This window comes from Zingiber officinale, chromosome 6B, assembly GCF_018446385.1.
Source record: "Zingiber officinale cultivar Zhangliang chromosome 6B, Zo_v1.1, whole genome shotgun sequence".
Taxonomy (NCBI): Eukaryota; Viridiplantae; Streptophyta; class Magnoliopsida; order Zingiberales; family Zingiberaceae; genus Zingiber; species Zingiber officinale.
In genome coordinates, this window is record NC_055996.1 from 135,144,817 (window position 1) to 135,158,103 (window position 13,287).

At 38.9% G+C, this 13,287-nt stretch overlaps 3 protein-coding genes across 3 annotated transcripts; 1 reads left to right on the plus strand and 2 right to left on the minus strand.

The window, feature by feature from the left end:
- Positions 1 to 770: 770 nt before the first annotated feature.
- Positions 771 to 5,159, minus strand: LOC121989703 (protein NSP-INTERACTING KINASE 1-like). Its single transcript, XM_042543897.1, has 12 exons — positions 5,025 to 5,159; positions 4,398 to 4,899; positions 4,194 to 4,326; positions 3,980 to 4,051; positions 3,760 to 3,903; positions 3,205 to 3,276; positions 3,064 to 3,123; positions 2,820 to 2,917; positions 2,553 to 2,702; positions 2,132 to 2,473; positions 1,567 to 1,946; positions 771 to 1,317 (listed from the first exon to the last, which is right to left on the minus strand). The coding sequence occupies exons 2-12, from the start codon at positions 4,552 to 4,554 to the stop codon at positions 1,009 to 1,011; spliced, it is 1,917 nt and encodes a 638-aa protein (XP_042399831.1). The 5' UTR covers positions 4,555 to 4,899; positions 5,025 to 5,159; the 3' UTR covers positions 771 to 1,008.
- Positions 5,160 to 5,564: 405 nt separating this feature from the next.
- LOC121991600 (aspartic proteinase nepenthesin-1-like) lies at positions 5,565 to 6,851 on the minus strand. The gene has a single exon (XM_042545584.1). It carries the CDS (start codon positions 6,849 to 6,851, stop codon positions 5,565 to 5,567), a length of 1,287 nt encoding a protein of 428 aa, XP_042401518.1.
- Positions 6,852 to 11,990: 5,139 nt separating this feature from the next.
- Positions 11,991 to 12,845, plus strand: LOC121991601. The gene is made up of 2 exons (XM_042545585.1): positions 11,991 to 12,198; positions 12,355 to 12,845. The coding sequence occupies exons 1-2, from the start codon at positions 11,991 to 11,993 to the stop codon at positions 12,843 to 12,845; spliced, it is 699 nt and encodes a 232-aa protein (XP_042401519.1).
- Positions 12,846 to 13,287: the final 442 nt, after the last annotated feature.

A 13,287-nucleotide genomic window follows, 5' to 3' on the forward strand; every position in this document is an offset into this window, starting at 1 on the left:
TTCTTTTATTTTATGATATGAAAATATAAATATTATTACTATGCGAGAATGATAGTTAAATTACTAGTTAATTTAAATATGTATTAATCTAAGGTTGAGCGTAAATGATTACATATGTATACAAAATTAATTATTTATTTATATGTAAATAAGTTTTTATGTATTTTTTTTAATTATTAATCGTGTATTATCAGATTTTAAGAGTTTTTGGTAGAATCGTACGATTCTATGATTCGATCATGACCGATCTGATCCTGATCCTAAATTGATTTTGTGTAGGATCGTGATTCTACATCTACTATTATAATAATTTTATTGGTGCTGAAACAATTATTAATAAGTAATTCTAATTAAATTGATAAAGATTTTTTTTATTTGAAAGTTCTATAACTTTTTAATCAATTAAGGATGCCCTTTTAAATTTTGTCAAGTCTTTGAACTGGTACAACTTGCCTTCATCCCTTGTGGCTGCCTTCTGTAAACTATTGGGAGTTGCTACAAAAGAATGAATGCTACCTCCCACCATCGTCATGACCACAAACATCAGCTCCACTGATCTCTCACTGTCAGTGAAGGACTAGCTATTTGTGATCAGAGCAGAGCCATGGCTATTAGAATCACCATTGCTGTAATGCCTCCAGAAAGACATGGAATTGGAGTGTGTCACACTATCGATCCCGGTGAGCTCATCTCTTCTATTTGTTCTTCTTGCTTCACCTTTTGGTGCCAAGGAAGCTCTACTTAAAGAGAGGAAAAGGGGCGGACCAATATAATTTAAAGTGTGGCTTTGGTCACTTAATGAAGCATTCAACTTTGAAGTGTTTCAACAAGAGCTTTTAGCACATAATTCCCACAAGAAACGACTTGTTATTACATGAGTTTAACTTTCAACACGCAATCATGAACAAATTCACCCATCACAAACTAATTCTATGCTATATATTCTATACAAGCTCTTTCGCGCACCAAGAACCAATTAAGATCTTTTATGTTTGTGGCTGTCACCAATTACCTTGGCCCCGAGAGCTCCATCGCTTCGACAAGCAAGTCATCGGTGAGGTCAGAGAAGCGCTCCAACGAGCACTCAGACGCCTTAAGCTTATGCACCTCTGCTCGCTGTGAGGCTTCCCATCTCTCTGCCAGGCCATCACCTTCAAGCATCCGAACAACTTCTGACATTTTGGGTCTGTGGCCTGGGAGATACTGAGTGCACAAGAGTGCGACTTGGACCATCTCCTCGAGCTCAATCCTATCGTAGTTCCTCAGCTCTTCATCCACAAGCGCATTGAGCCTCTTTTCTTCGTGCATCTTCTTTACCTGTCACAGAAAATAGTTTCATCAATGTGATTCCTTTTAGGCAAGACTCAAGCAAGTCAAATCAATGTTAGGAGTACAGAATTTGGTTGTATCAATGTGATTTGTGGAATCAGCTAAAGAACAAGGCTTATTATGAGTTGCTATCATTGATTGAAGATTTGCAAAGCATTTCTAGCCTGAGATAAGCCATTTTGGCAACCCAAGTCATGCAATTGCCAAGAACAAAAGCAAACCATTTGAATTACATACCCAATCGAGCATGGCACCTTTAGGCTTCACTGCTTTTCCGAATCCCAAAGCTCTCGAGCCAGTGATTAGCTCCAGAAGAAGGATTCCAAATCCAAAAACATCAGTTTTCTCAGAAGACTGGCCTGTTGATAGATACTCCGGTGCTATGTGCCCCACCGTTCCTCTCACGGCTGTTGTTATATGTGTGTCCTTGTGATCTAAAAGTTTTGCAAGTCCAAAGTCTCCGACGACAGCCTCACAGTAGTCATCGAGCAATACATTAGCAGCCTTGACATCTCTATGAATGATCTTGGGATCACATTGTTCATGCAAGTAGAGTAAGCCTCTTCCAGCACCCAAAGCTATTCGTTTTCTGATACTCCAATCTAATGCTGGTTTTGCTGCAGAAGAAGATTTTTTTTTTAAAATAAAAAATGAAGGTACAAAATCAGTCACACATCCTTTTTGCCTAATTGCATCGAACAATCAATAAGGATATATATATTTTTTCACATTGTAGAACTAGTTGCTTTATTGTGGCTTTGATGCATAAACTTTCATTCATCAAGATGACTTAAATTCTCACCTTTGAGCCGAGAAGCTACACTTCCATTCGACATATACGGGTAAACCAGAAGCCTTTCGGTGTCAGTCATGCATATTCCATACAGCCTAAGAAGGTGTCGGTGCACAGCCAAGCTTATCATTTTAACTTCAGTTCTGAATTGGATCTCTCCACCCATGGCATTTCCATCGTTTAACCTTTTAACAGCTACTAAAGTCCCATCTTGTAGTTGCCCCTTGTAGACGTTTCCGAAACCGCCTTTTCCGAGCAAGTTTTTGTCGCTGAAATTGTTCGTTGCAACTTGAAGTTCCCTTAAGTGAAACCGTCTCAAATTACCAAGGCAGACTTCTTCCTTTTCTTGGTCTGAGAAAAAGATATCAACGAAGATGTGAGATTGGGCAATGGCACAGACATGGCTAAATTTCATGTTGGATATGATTACCATTTGCATTCAAGAACATTTGTCGATTAAGCTTTCGACTGCACCAAATAAATAGTCCCAATGTGATGCTAACAACGACAATGGTCCCAAGGCAGGAAGCAACGACAATCACTACTTTGTGCCTTTTTGGTTTTTGTGAAATTGGAACACCTTAAATATACAAGAAGAACAAATGTCAGGATTAAAGTAGGATGAAGTATCTTGTGAATGATACTTCTTTGTGATTGCGGATGAATGATCACAATATTTATCTTGAATTGTGTATACCTTGAGAAATATTAGTGTAAAAGGTTCTTGGCACAGGAATCGTCGAATAGCATTTTTGCTCTAGGTGAGTAGGACAGATTAAGGGATTGCCAACAATGCTGCAGAAACAAAAAGCATATAATAAAATGGGAAACATTGTAGCTTAACATGTTTGATTCTGTCAATCCAAAGGCAAAACAAGTGTTCTACTTTAAATAAACTATCGACAGTGTCTTGATGGCGAACAATAGTGGATAATACTTACTTGAATGCTCTCTCTGGGAAATTTGGCACACGGCCACTCAAGTTGTTGTAAGACAAGTCCCTGTAAGTATAAAGTTACATACATCGATCAAATGATCAACCAGATCAAAAGGAAAAGCGAGTAGACTGCCAATAAGCTTACATGAATGTGAGTTGAGTGAGATTGAGCAAAGATTGAGGAAGTGCCCCTGAAAGACTGTTGTTGTTGAACCTCCTGCTCGGTCACCAAATCAATAACAAAAAGAAGGGTTAGCATATTTGTCTTATCATATCATATTAGCTTGTTAGATCATAAGAACATAAATTGAAACCAGTTAGTTTATCAGTTTGATTTAAGCTTTTGGAACTATGACAACCTGATTATGCACTCGCATGATTGATATTTCAACTAACAATGTCATAATCTCTAGATCTTGTTACTCCATTAAGTTCGTTGCAAGGTTATATCACTAGTAATCTCGAGATCACATAACTCATTTTTTCATCACATTAGCCCGGTATTTCATCACAAAATCATCGTAATTAGTTTAATGTCAGTAAAAAAAGTCCATTCCTAACTACTTAAGCTTTCGGAATTCTTGATTTAACTTGTGAGATTATAAATATAGGACAAGTCCATTCCTAATTACTTTTTTTTTTCTGAATTGTAACAACTAAGATCAAATTTCAACCAAGAAACAAAAGTTTTGTAACTTACAAGTACATAAGGTCTTTCAAATTACCCAATGAAGCAGGGATTTCACCGGAAAAGTCGTTGTCGGAGAGATCCAACGTGTGAAGCTTGGAGAGCTTGCCGATCTCTGCAGGTATCTCTCCTGAGATGCTATTGTTCTGCAGCAGCCTGCAAACGCATCAAGTTCAGAAGAAAGGAGACTTAACTGATCGAAAGGTGGCAAAATTAGCCATTAAAAGCTTACACAAACTCAAGATTTGTCAAGTTTCCTATGCTTGGAGACAGTGTACCAGACAGATTTTGACCTGGTGTTCCTCTGCAAAAGATTTTCAAGTAAAGAACAACTACAAGAAACTACTTAGAAAGAAGGGGGAAAAAATAGATTAGAAGAACAGAAACTGGATAAGCACAAGCAATAATTTCAAGAAATGGTTGTAAAATTGCTCTTTATTTCTTACAGTCCGATGACCAGGTTCTCAGGTGAGCAGTTGATCATAGTCCAGCTGCATGGATCAACAGAGTTAAGGTCCCAGTTCTCAAGAACTTCGTGAGGATCCTCAAGGGAATCTTTTATGAACATGAGAGCTTGCACTGAAACACATACCGAGAAGATTTACAGAAAGAAGATTAAATAGGGAAGAAATATATCTCTAGACACATACCTTCAAAGTTGACACCTTTGGCCGAGAGAGCAGCAGCAGCAGCAGCCCAAGAGCAGAAGAAGAATACCCCAAAGGCCAAACCCTGGCACTCATTTGCCCCCATTGAGCTCACGGAGTCCACCAAGAACAGATGATAAGAGCTCGGCAGGGTTTTCATGGAGATCAGATGATTGATGGGGTGAAACTGGCAGCTTTATGGCATGCATGCGTTATGTCAGTCGCCATGACAACCAAGAACAAACAAGATGAGGGCGTAGGGTGTAGAAATTTGCGCAGGTTTTGGAATATTTGAAGGATGAATGATGCTCAACAAGAATCAAACTCAGTGTTTTGGGAACAGTACTATTGAGAATTTTTGGGCACGTTAAAGAATAACAATATTGGGAGTTTCTGCGAATATTGTTTGAACAAATTCTTAAAAAAAGGTGAGCTGATGTTCTTCTTCATCTACTTAATGCAATCCGTCAAAGATGCCTCGGTTCACAAGTGCACAATGTGATTACTGCCATAAGCATCAGATTCAAGCTTTTCAATAATTAAACAAAGACTAAGAACAGTAGACTATCTTTTTATTAAAGCTTTGATAAGAACATTTTAAATTTTGGCTCGAGAATCCACCATGCATACCTTCTTCTCTAGGCTTTAGGTTTGGCCAAACTTGATTCGAGACACAAAAATTCGCAGTTGGCTAGGGACTAAATTGTGCTTGTGTAGTTGTGTATAGGGGGGAGAGCACAGACAGATGTTTGTTGGATTGTCTTGTCTTTTATGTCCTTTTTAATTAAAAAAAACAATAGGTACGTTGCAGTAATATAATAACAATGAATTGCAGAACCTAAGGATGAATGGTGTGGCGAAAAGCAAAAGAGTAATTTTTTTTAATGTAAATGACTAATCAATAAATTAATTTTTGTGATATTTTTTTTTTACAGGAGAGGCCCTTCCTTTAATATACTGACAAGTCAGGTAGTCTCACAGAGTACACTGTAGAAGCAGCAGGCTCACAGTGATCAAATGAGCATTCAAAAGCAAAAGCTGCCACATCACTTCAATCACATTCAACATTTGAAAATGTCAAAAATAAATATTGATATATATAACATCTTTATTATTTCTCCAAAGAATCATTATAATCAACAACAATCAATTGCAGAAGAGAATATACATTTAAAAGCTTTCACAAGGGGTGGACTCAAACAGGAGCATTCTTGAAGCTACATCGTAGATTATGTGCATATTTTGTTGTTGGTAGTTGCCGATGATGGTCAATTTGTCTCCGTTTTGCCCTGGTCGCATAACTAAGCAATAGGCTCTCGTTCTTTTATCGGTGAACATGTAGTTCATCTGCGGCATCCTCATGTCGGCGCCGTTGTCGAAGTGGAAGACCATGTCCGGCAACGGCGGCGGCGGCCATGACGACAAACCAAAGCAGAGGTCAAGGCCAACAGTCTTCGACATATCTTTCACCCGAAGTCCCACGAGAGACTGCAGCTCCTTCTTGATCACGTCGAACGCCGACTGCGGCAGCTGCGTCTGCCCGCTGCCGGAGTCAACGACCACTCCTGTAGATTCTTCTTTGCTATACTCAAAGACGGACGCCGGAATGGGCAGGAGGTTCACGCCGATGGAAATACCTCTCATGGCGACGTAGTACTGGTCGGTGGCATTCAGAAAAGGCGTCGATTGCACTTCGCCGGAACTCGCCTTCTTCGCGCTCGCTAAATCGCCGAGGATAAGGTGGCTTTTGCTCGAGCTTTTGAACGGAGTGAGACAATAAGAAAACCTTCCCAAATTAAGCTGAGAAACCAACGAGAGTTTTCCTTGGCCGAGGCCGACGACGCCGGAGGCGCCTGAGAAAGTGCCCTTGACAAGTCTGTTGCAGCCGAAAGTCAAGTTGACCGTCGGTGACTCAGCGCCGAGCGAAAACGTCTCTGTCGCCAAGAATCCGTTGATCATCGCCGACCCATAAACATAAACATATTCACATTTTGGCACGCTGACGGACTTGAGTGGCTGGTAATCATACAGAGGACTGGAGCAGGGGAGCTTGGAGAAGGTGGAGGATTTCGACGGGTCATAAATGCCTATGCCTTTCTCATCGCATTGCTCACTGCAGGGGCGACACTTGGCCCAGACGACCTCACTTCCGGTGTCGAGGACGCCGGTCACGGGGAGCTTTGGAGTCCCTATGGAGTATTCTATGAAGTAGTCGAACATGGAAGCTTTGACAGGAACATTGAAGGATGCAGAGGGGTTATTTGCTAGCCTAGATTCGAGAACTTTTCGACGATGGAGACTCCGTTGCACGAGGTGATGAATGCGGCCAGTCGAGCTAAAGGGTTTCCCGGAGTCGACGTGGGTCAACCGGAGATGAAAGCCGGCGGTATGAGCAGCAAAGATTGAGGGAAGAGAGGAGGACAATGCAAGCAGTGTAAACAAGAACAAGTGTGCCATCTTTGTTTTTTATGCTATTGAAGATTGCAATGTGGTGAGGTATACGTTAGCATGCTTTTATATGCGAAGAAAGAAAATAAAAATAGACTTCCAACAAATTGTTATAAGGATTTGTTATATATAGATTTACATTGATGGATGCACATAAGAGAGGTTTGGGTGTTTAGTTTATTATTCCACGCTAAATTTAGATATCCATTAATTAGTTGGTTATATTATACGTTGAGCTAACTAATTAGGCTTAAACTTCTCTTCAGTTGATACAGACGCCCCCAAAATGTAAAATAATATAATTCAATTAATTAATTTATAAAATAAGATAAAATATATCATTCAAATCTAATAATAAATTAGAATTTAATAGATAATTTAAGAGTAATGATATGCATAGTAAAAAAGAAAAAGTTGGATAGACACATGATCCATCACTTTATGTTTTTATCTCGGAGGTTTTCAAATTTGGTTTTCTGTACATATCATTTTTCATAATTTAAATAAAGTTACTGTAAAATCTTTTTTTCCCTAAATTAGCCCTTGTTTTTAAATTTGGGGCTCCTATTAATTGGATATATTTGTCTTGGCTTGACATTTAGTAAATGATATTCCGGTCGTTGTTCTTTGTTGTCCTCCTCCAGCGTCGGGGTCTTCCTTCTTCTTCTTCTTCTTTCCTGCGTCCGTCCTCTGATCCAATGAAGGCGCGTAGCTTCATCCTCTGGCTACATGGGTTGGGCGACTCCGAACTGGCCAACAAGCCCATTCGGGCATTTTTCTCCGCTCCCGAGTTCAAGCTCTCTGATACGGCGCATGAAGGTAGGCCCAAGGAAATTAGCTAAGTCAAAAGTCAAGGAGACGTGACAATCAAAAGTCAAAGAAACGTGACAGTCAGAAGTCCAAGAGACATGGCAGTCAGAAGTCAAGAGGATGTGACGATCAACAGAAGAGGTGGGACCACCAATGGCTGCGAGTCGCATACCGCCAGGTCAGAACTTACAGGTCAGGATATGCAGAACAGGCTTACAGGTTAGGATATACAGGTCATGACATACAGGTCAGTATATGCAGATCAGGCTTACAAGTTAGGACATACAGGTCAGGATATGTAGATCAAGCTTACAGGTTAGGATATACAGGTCAGAGTATGCAGAACAGACTTACTGGTTAGGACTTACAGGTCAAGATATGCAAAACAAGCTTACAGGTTAGGATATACAGATCAGGATATGCAGATCAGGCTTACAGGTCAGGACATACAGGTCAGGATATACAAGTCAGGATATGCTAGTCCAACAAGACCGGTCAGGGTTTCCTGGACGAGTCTCCTCGCATGCTGCTCAGTTATACCCAAGTTGAGTTCTCAGACGGCTGGTCATCAGGAGATTCTCCCTTCATACCAGGTCGGTAAGGCACTATACGACAACTAAATCAGGGAATCATAACCACCTGTCAAGGAATAACTGATGCATGTCAGTGGAATATGCTAATGGTCTGTAACTCACTGATAACGGAACTTTCCTCTAGCCTCTAAGAGGGTGTCACGCGTTATTCACCGCCAGACAAATCCTGACACCCATCATTCCCTGACACTTGCCAGGTTCTAGAAGTACGCCCTATCATATAAAAAGGGAGGGTCTCTCCCTTATGCAGGTACGCTCACTCAACTTTCGCATCTGTTTTCTACTTTATGCCTTTCGTTTTATTGGACTTCTGGGAAAAAGTACCTGACTTGAACGTCGGAGGGCCTGCTCCAGGGACTTTTTCCCTGGTTCTTGGTCTCTAATGTTTCATGTGCTTGTCTGAGTGTGCGCAGGAAGTTCTCGCGTCGTCATCCCTGTCATCACCCCCTATCAGCGGTTCGCGAGAATCCCTCTCGAAGTACTATGCCAGCGTAGGGTCTTAGTCACCCTTAGTCAACGCCAGCGACAGCGTAACCGACCTTCGTCTGACTCAAATTCCGAGCGGGATCACTCTCCAAGTGGTCCTTCCCGTCCGCCCCTCGCTCTTCCGTCTCCTGCAACTGTACCATCCCTTCTATGCTCCTTTATTCCTTTCGTTTATAAAGATAACGGAAAGGGGCAAGGCTTCATGCAATTGGAGTAACTTTGTTATCGGTTTCCGCTTCTGATCTGCATCGGTATTATGCCATAAGTTCACCACTGAATTCCCGTGTCGTTTCGACAAGGAAAAACACACTTTTTTTTTATGCAAAATGTAGCATTTCTCCCTATTTTTGTGCAAAATTAGGATGCTTTCTGATCATGTGTTTATGGTTTGGAAGGGGTAGTAGTTGTGTTTGGTCAATAGAAACCTGTTAAGTGAAGTTTGATCTATATGCATGCATCAAAGGAACGATCTTTCATTTCATACTTGTAGTATTTGTACTAGGAGAATAAATTTTCGCCTGAGTAGTGTTTTCTTACTTTGCAGATGGTGGTGTAATGCCTTCCTGGTTTAACATTAATTTATGAGATACATGTGACTTCTGTAAGTGTTTCTTTAACTAATTCACATTTTAATCCTTGTTCAATGCTAATGCTAGTCATTGCTACTTGTATTCCTGTAAAATAGCTGTTCATTGTCATCCATTCCAATATCTTGTTTGCCACCCATCAATCCTGAGAATCCCATAATCTAAATTTTAAGCAGTTGGACATTTTCCTAACCATCCTACTTTAACAATTTATAATAACTTGATAATGGAAGCTGATTAGGGTGATTAACTTTTTACAGGCGCCTTGACATTGGCAAGTGTATTGTTTTATCACCGTATTCCTGGGCGCCCGCAGTGAGTGACCATAGGCGCTTCTCACATTGTTTAAAACGTTGTTTTTTTTAAAGTTCCTTGTTATACCAATAAGCTTTTATCTTTAGGGTATTTTGGTTTAAATTATCATGTATAATCATTATCTGTAATCACATACCAAAGGTTATGATGAATAAAATATAACTTAATATTATTTAATTCAACTCTAGGTAATGCTATGACCTAATTTAATATTTACTGTATTACCCGTGGTTCAATCCTAAATCCCTTTGCCACTAAATCAATTTGATATTTGATTATTTTTTTAAAAAAAATAAATTAATAATAATAATAATAGATTGATAATATATATAATAAATAAATATATTGCATAACGAAGTAAATATTCAAGCAACCACCTCATACATGCTTATGCTTTTTCACTATCAAAACTCAGATGCTCCAATATCCACTCCAATTTGATATCCAATCAATCTACATAAATAAGAAACTTATTAAGGAACTTAAGTATCACAATGTAATTTTTTTAAAAAAACAAGTCTCTTTGACTGACTGCAGATTTACTTAAACTTAGCTGATATTAAATGCATTTATTTACTAACATCCAAATAAAACAACTGAGATACCTATCCTTGCGTATGCGTCATAAGTAAGTCTATTTTGAAACTACAATCCGTTCATTCTTAGAGCACCTGCAACGCGGCGTTAAACGCCGCGTTATAACGCTACTGTACGTTAACGCCGCGTTGCAGCATGCCAACATGGCGTTCAACAGCTTAAACGCGTTCAAGTGTTTGTGGGGTGGGCCAGGGCGGGCCCACCCCATGTTCAAAATTATTTTTTTTTATTTTTTTTATTAACGGTACATGCAACGGTTTTTTTTAAGTTGTTAACTTTTTTTTTTGTTTTTTTACCAACGACAGATGCAATGCAACAACTTTTTTTTAATATAAGTTTTTAAATAATGATTTTTTAAAATAACAGCTTTATATTTTTAAATTAAAAATTAAATAACGGCTAGTTATTTAACGGTTACTTTTTAACGGCTAGTTTGAAACTTGGGCTGTAAATGAACAAAGCGTTCGTGAACAAGCTTGGTGTTCGGTTTGGTAAGAGCTTGTTTATGTTCGTTCAATATACATAGGATTAATTAAACAAACAAGCTTGAACAGCTCGTTAAGCTAAACAAACAAGCTTGAACACATATGTGTTCAGATCGTTAACGTTCGTGAACAACGTTCGTGAACAATGTTCGTGAACAATGTTCGTGAACAACGTTCGTGAACAATGTTCACGAACCATATTTATTAATAAAACTCTTTTCAATATCCTAAATAAATAATTAAATAAAATAAAATAAATAAATAAATTTAAATTATCAATCTTAATAACCAATCAAACAATTAAAAGTTTCAAATAATCAAACAAGCTTGAATTGAGAGCTTGATAACATCTAAACGAACCAAGCTCAAGTCAAGCTCAAACCAAGCTCAAACCAAGCTCAAGCCAAGCTCAAACCAAGCTCAAACCAAGCTCAAGCCAAGCTTGAATTGAGAGCTTGATAACATCTAAACGAACCAAGCTCAAGCCAAGCTTCAAACAAGCTCAAGCTCATAAAAAATAAACCAAGTCAAGCTTGAACACTCATTTCAAAAGCTTGGTTCATTTTAAGCTCGGCTCGGCTCGGTTATCTTATCAAACAAGCTTGAACACCCCAAAACTCGGCTCAGCTCGGCTTGTTTACAGCCCTATTTGAAACCCGTTGCAAACTAGGCGTTACAAACTTACCGTTACAAATTAGCCGTTGCAACGCGACGTTGCATACTCGTCATTGCAAACTAGCCGTTGCATGAGAAAAACAATATATATAGACCATCATCCCATTTCTCAAACACATATACTAAAACGTGTTTTCTCCAAAAATGTCTCATTCTACAGGCAGCTTTAGCTCAAGTTCCAGCTCGACAAGCGAAGACGAAGTCTATGTTGAAATCGATGAGCAAGCTTATGATCCGGGTGAAGAACTGATGTTATTGGTTCTTCAACAACACCAACAACTTATGGAAGTATATCAGAGGAGGGACACGCGCAGAAGAAGGTTCGTTCAAAGAAATCGTGAAGCCGGGCATGAGAGACTTGTCAATGATTATTTCTCTATAACCCCGGTATATCACGATGAAATATTTCGAAGACGATTTCGAATGTGAAGAGAGTTATTCCTTCGCATAGTGAATGCATTAGAGAATCATTCAGCATTTTTTCAACAAAGGGACGATGATGTACGAAGAAAAGGGTTGTCACCACTACAAAAATGAACCGCTGCGATTCGTCAACTGGCTTATGGAGTCCCCGCCGATCATCTTGACGAGTACCTACGTATGGGTGAATCAACTGCCATCATGTGCCTTTTCAAGTTCTACGAATACATTGTTGAAATATTTGGTGATAGGTACTTGAGAAGGCTAAATGCTGATGATGTTCAACGTCTTCTTCAAATGCATGATGAAAGACATGGTTTTTCTGGCATGTTAGGTAGCCTTGATTGTATGCACTGGAAATGGAAAAATTGTCCAGTTGCTTGGAAAGGTCAATTTACAAGGGGACATGGGTCACCAACAATCGTACTTGAAGCGGTCGTGTCTCATGACTTGTGGATATGACATGCATTTTTTGGGGTCGCCGGTTCACGTAACGATATTAACGTGTTATATGAATCTCCCATATTCAACAACGTCTTGCAAGGAAATATGTCGGAGATTAATGTCACGGTGAACGACACTACATATACGAAGGGCTATTATCTAACAGATGGAACATATCCCGAGTGGGCTACATTTGTTAAGGCTTTTCCTTGTCCGGAGGATCCCAAGAGAAAGTTGTTTAAGGAAAGACAGGAGTCTGCAAGAAAAGATGTTGAACGGGCATTTGGGGTGCTCCAATCTCGATGGGCGATTATCAGAGGTTCAGCTCGGTATTGGTATAGGAAAAAGTTAAAACAAATCATGTTAGCATGCATTATTTTGCATAATATGATTGTTGAGGATGAGGGAGGTCACGTGACAAATTGGTACAACGAAGAAGGTGACGAACCCGCACAACCTATCCATGGCTCAAACCGAGGATTTCAGGATTATCTTCGAACAAATTCTGAGCTACGTGACACTCAAGTTCATCACCAACTTCGCGCCGACTTAGTTGAGCATATCTGGGGGCAATACAACAACAATCCATGAATTAATATTTAAAATAAATTTTATTTTCCCAACTTTGTAATTTTATTTTCCCGACTTAGTTGTAATTTCATTTTCCCAACTTTATAATTTTAGGTGTTCAGTTGTAATTTCATTTTCCTAACTTTTTACAATTTCGTTTTCCTAACATTGTAATTCCGTTTTCTCACAAACATTTATTTTATTTAATAAATATATTTAAAAATTTAATATTATTTTTGAAAAATAATAAAATTTTATTTTTAAACGTAAAATTATTATTAAAAAAAAATAATAATTTAAATATTTTAAAACATATTTATTTAATATGGTATAATGTTAAAATAAGTGAGTGAACGGTGGGACCCATGAATAATGAGTATGAACGTTAAAAGGGATGTTGTTATAACGAGTATGTGGTAGTGGGCCCCATACTTTTTGGTGATGTGATGAGTGTTATAATGTT

Excerpts from the sequence above, each read along its gene's own strand:
- LOC121991601 (XM_042545585.1), top strand. The coding sequence starts at position 11,991 with ATGGGTGAATCAACTGCCATCATGTGCCTTTTCAAGTTCTACGAATAC. Across the intron at positions 12,199-12,354 it reads TTGTCCAGTTGCTTGGAAAG|GAAATATGTCGGAGATTAAT; the intron begins GTCAATTTACAA and ends ACGTCTTGCAAG.
- LOC121991600 (XM_042545584.1), bottom strand. The coding sequence starts at position 6,851 with ATGGCACACTTGTTCTTGTTTACACTGCTTGCATTGTCCTCCTCTCTT.
- LOC121989703 (XM_042543897.1), bottom strand. The coding sequence starts at position 4,554 with ATGAAAACCCTGCCGAGCTCTTATCATCTGTTCTTGGTGGACTCCGTG. Across the intron at positions 4,052-4,193 it reads GAGAACCTGGTCATCGGACT|AGGAACACCAGGTCAAAATC; the intron begins GTAAGAAATAAA and ends AATCTTTTGCAG. Across the intron at positions 1,318-1,566 it reads AAGGTGCCATGCTCGATTGG|GTAAAGAAGATGCACGAAGA; the intron begins GTATGTAATTCA and ends TTTCTGTGACAG.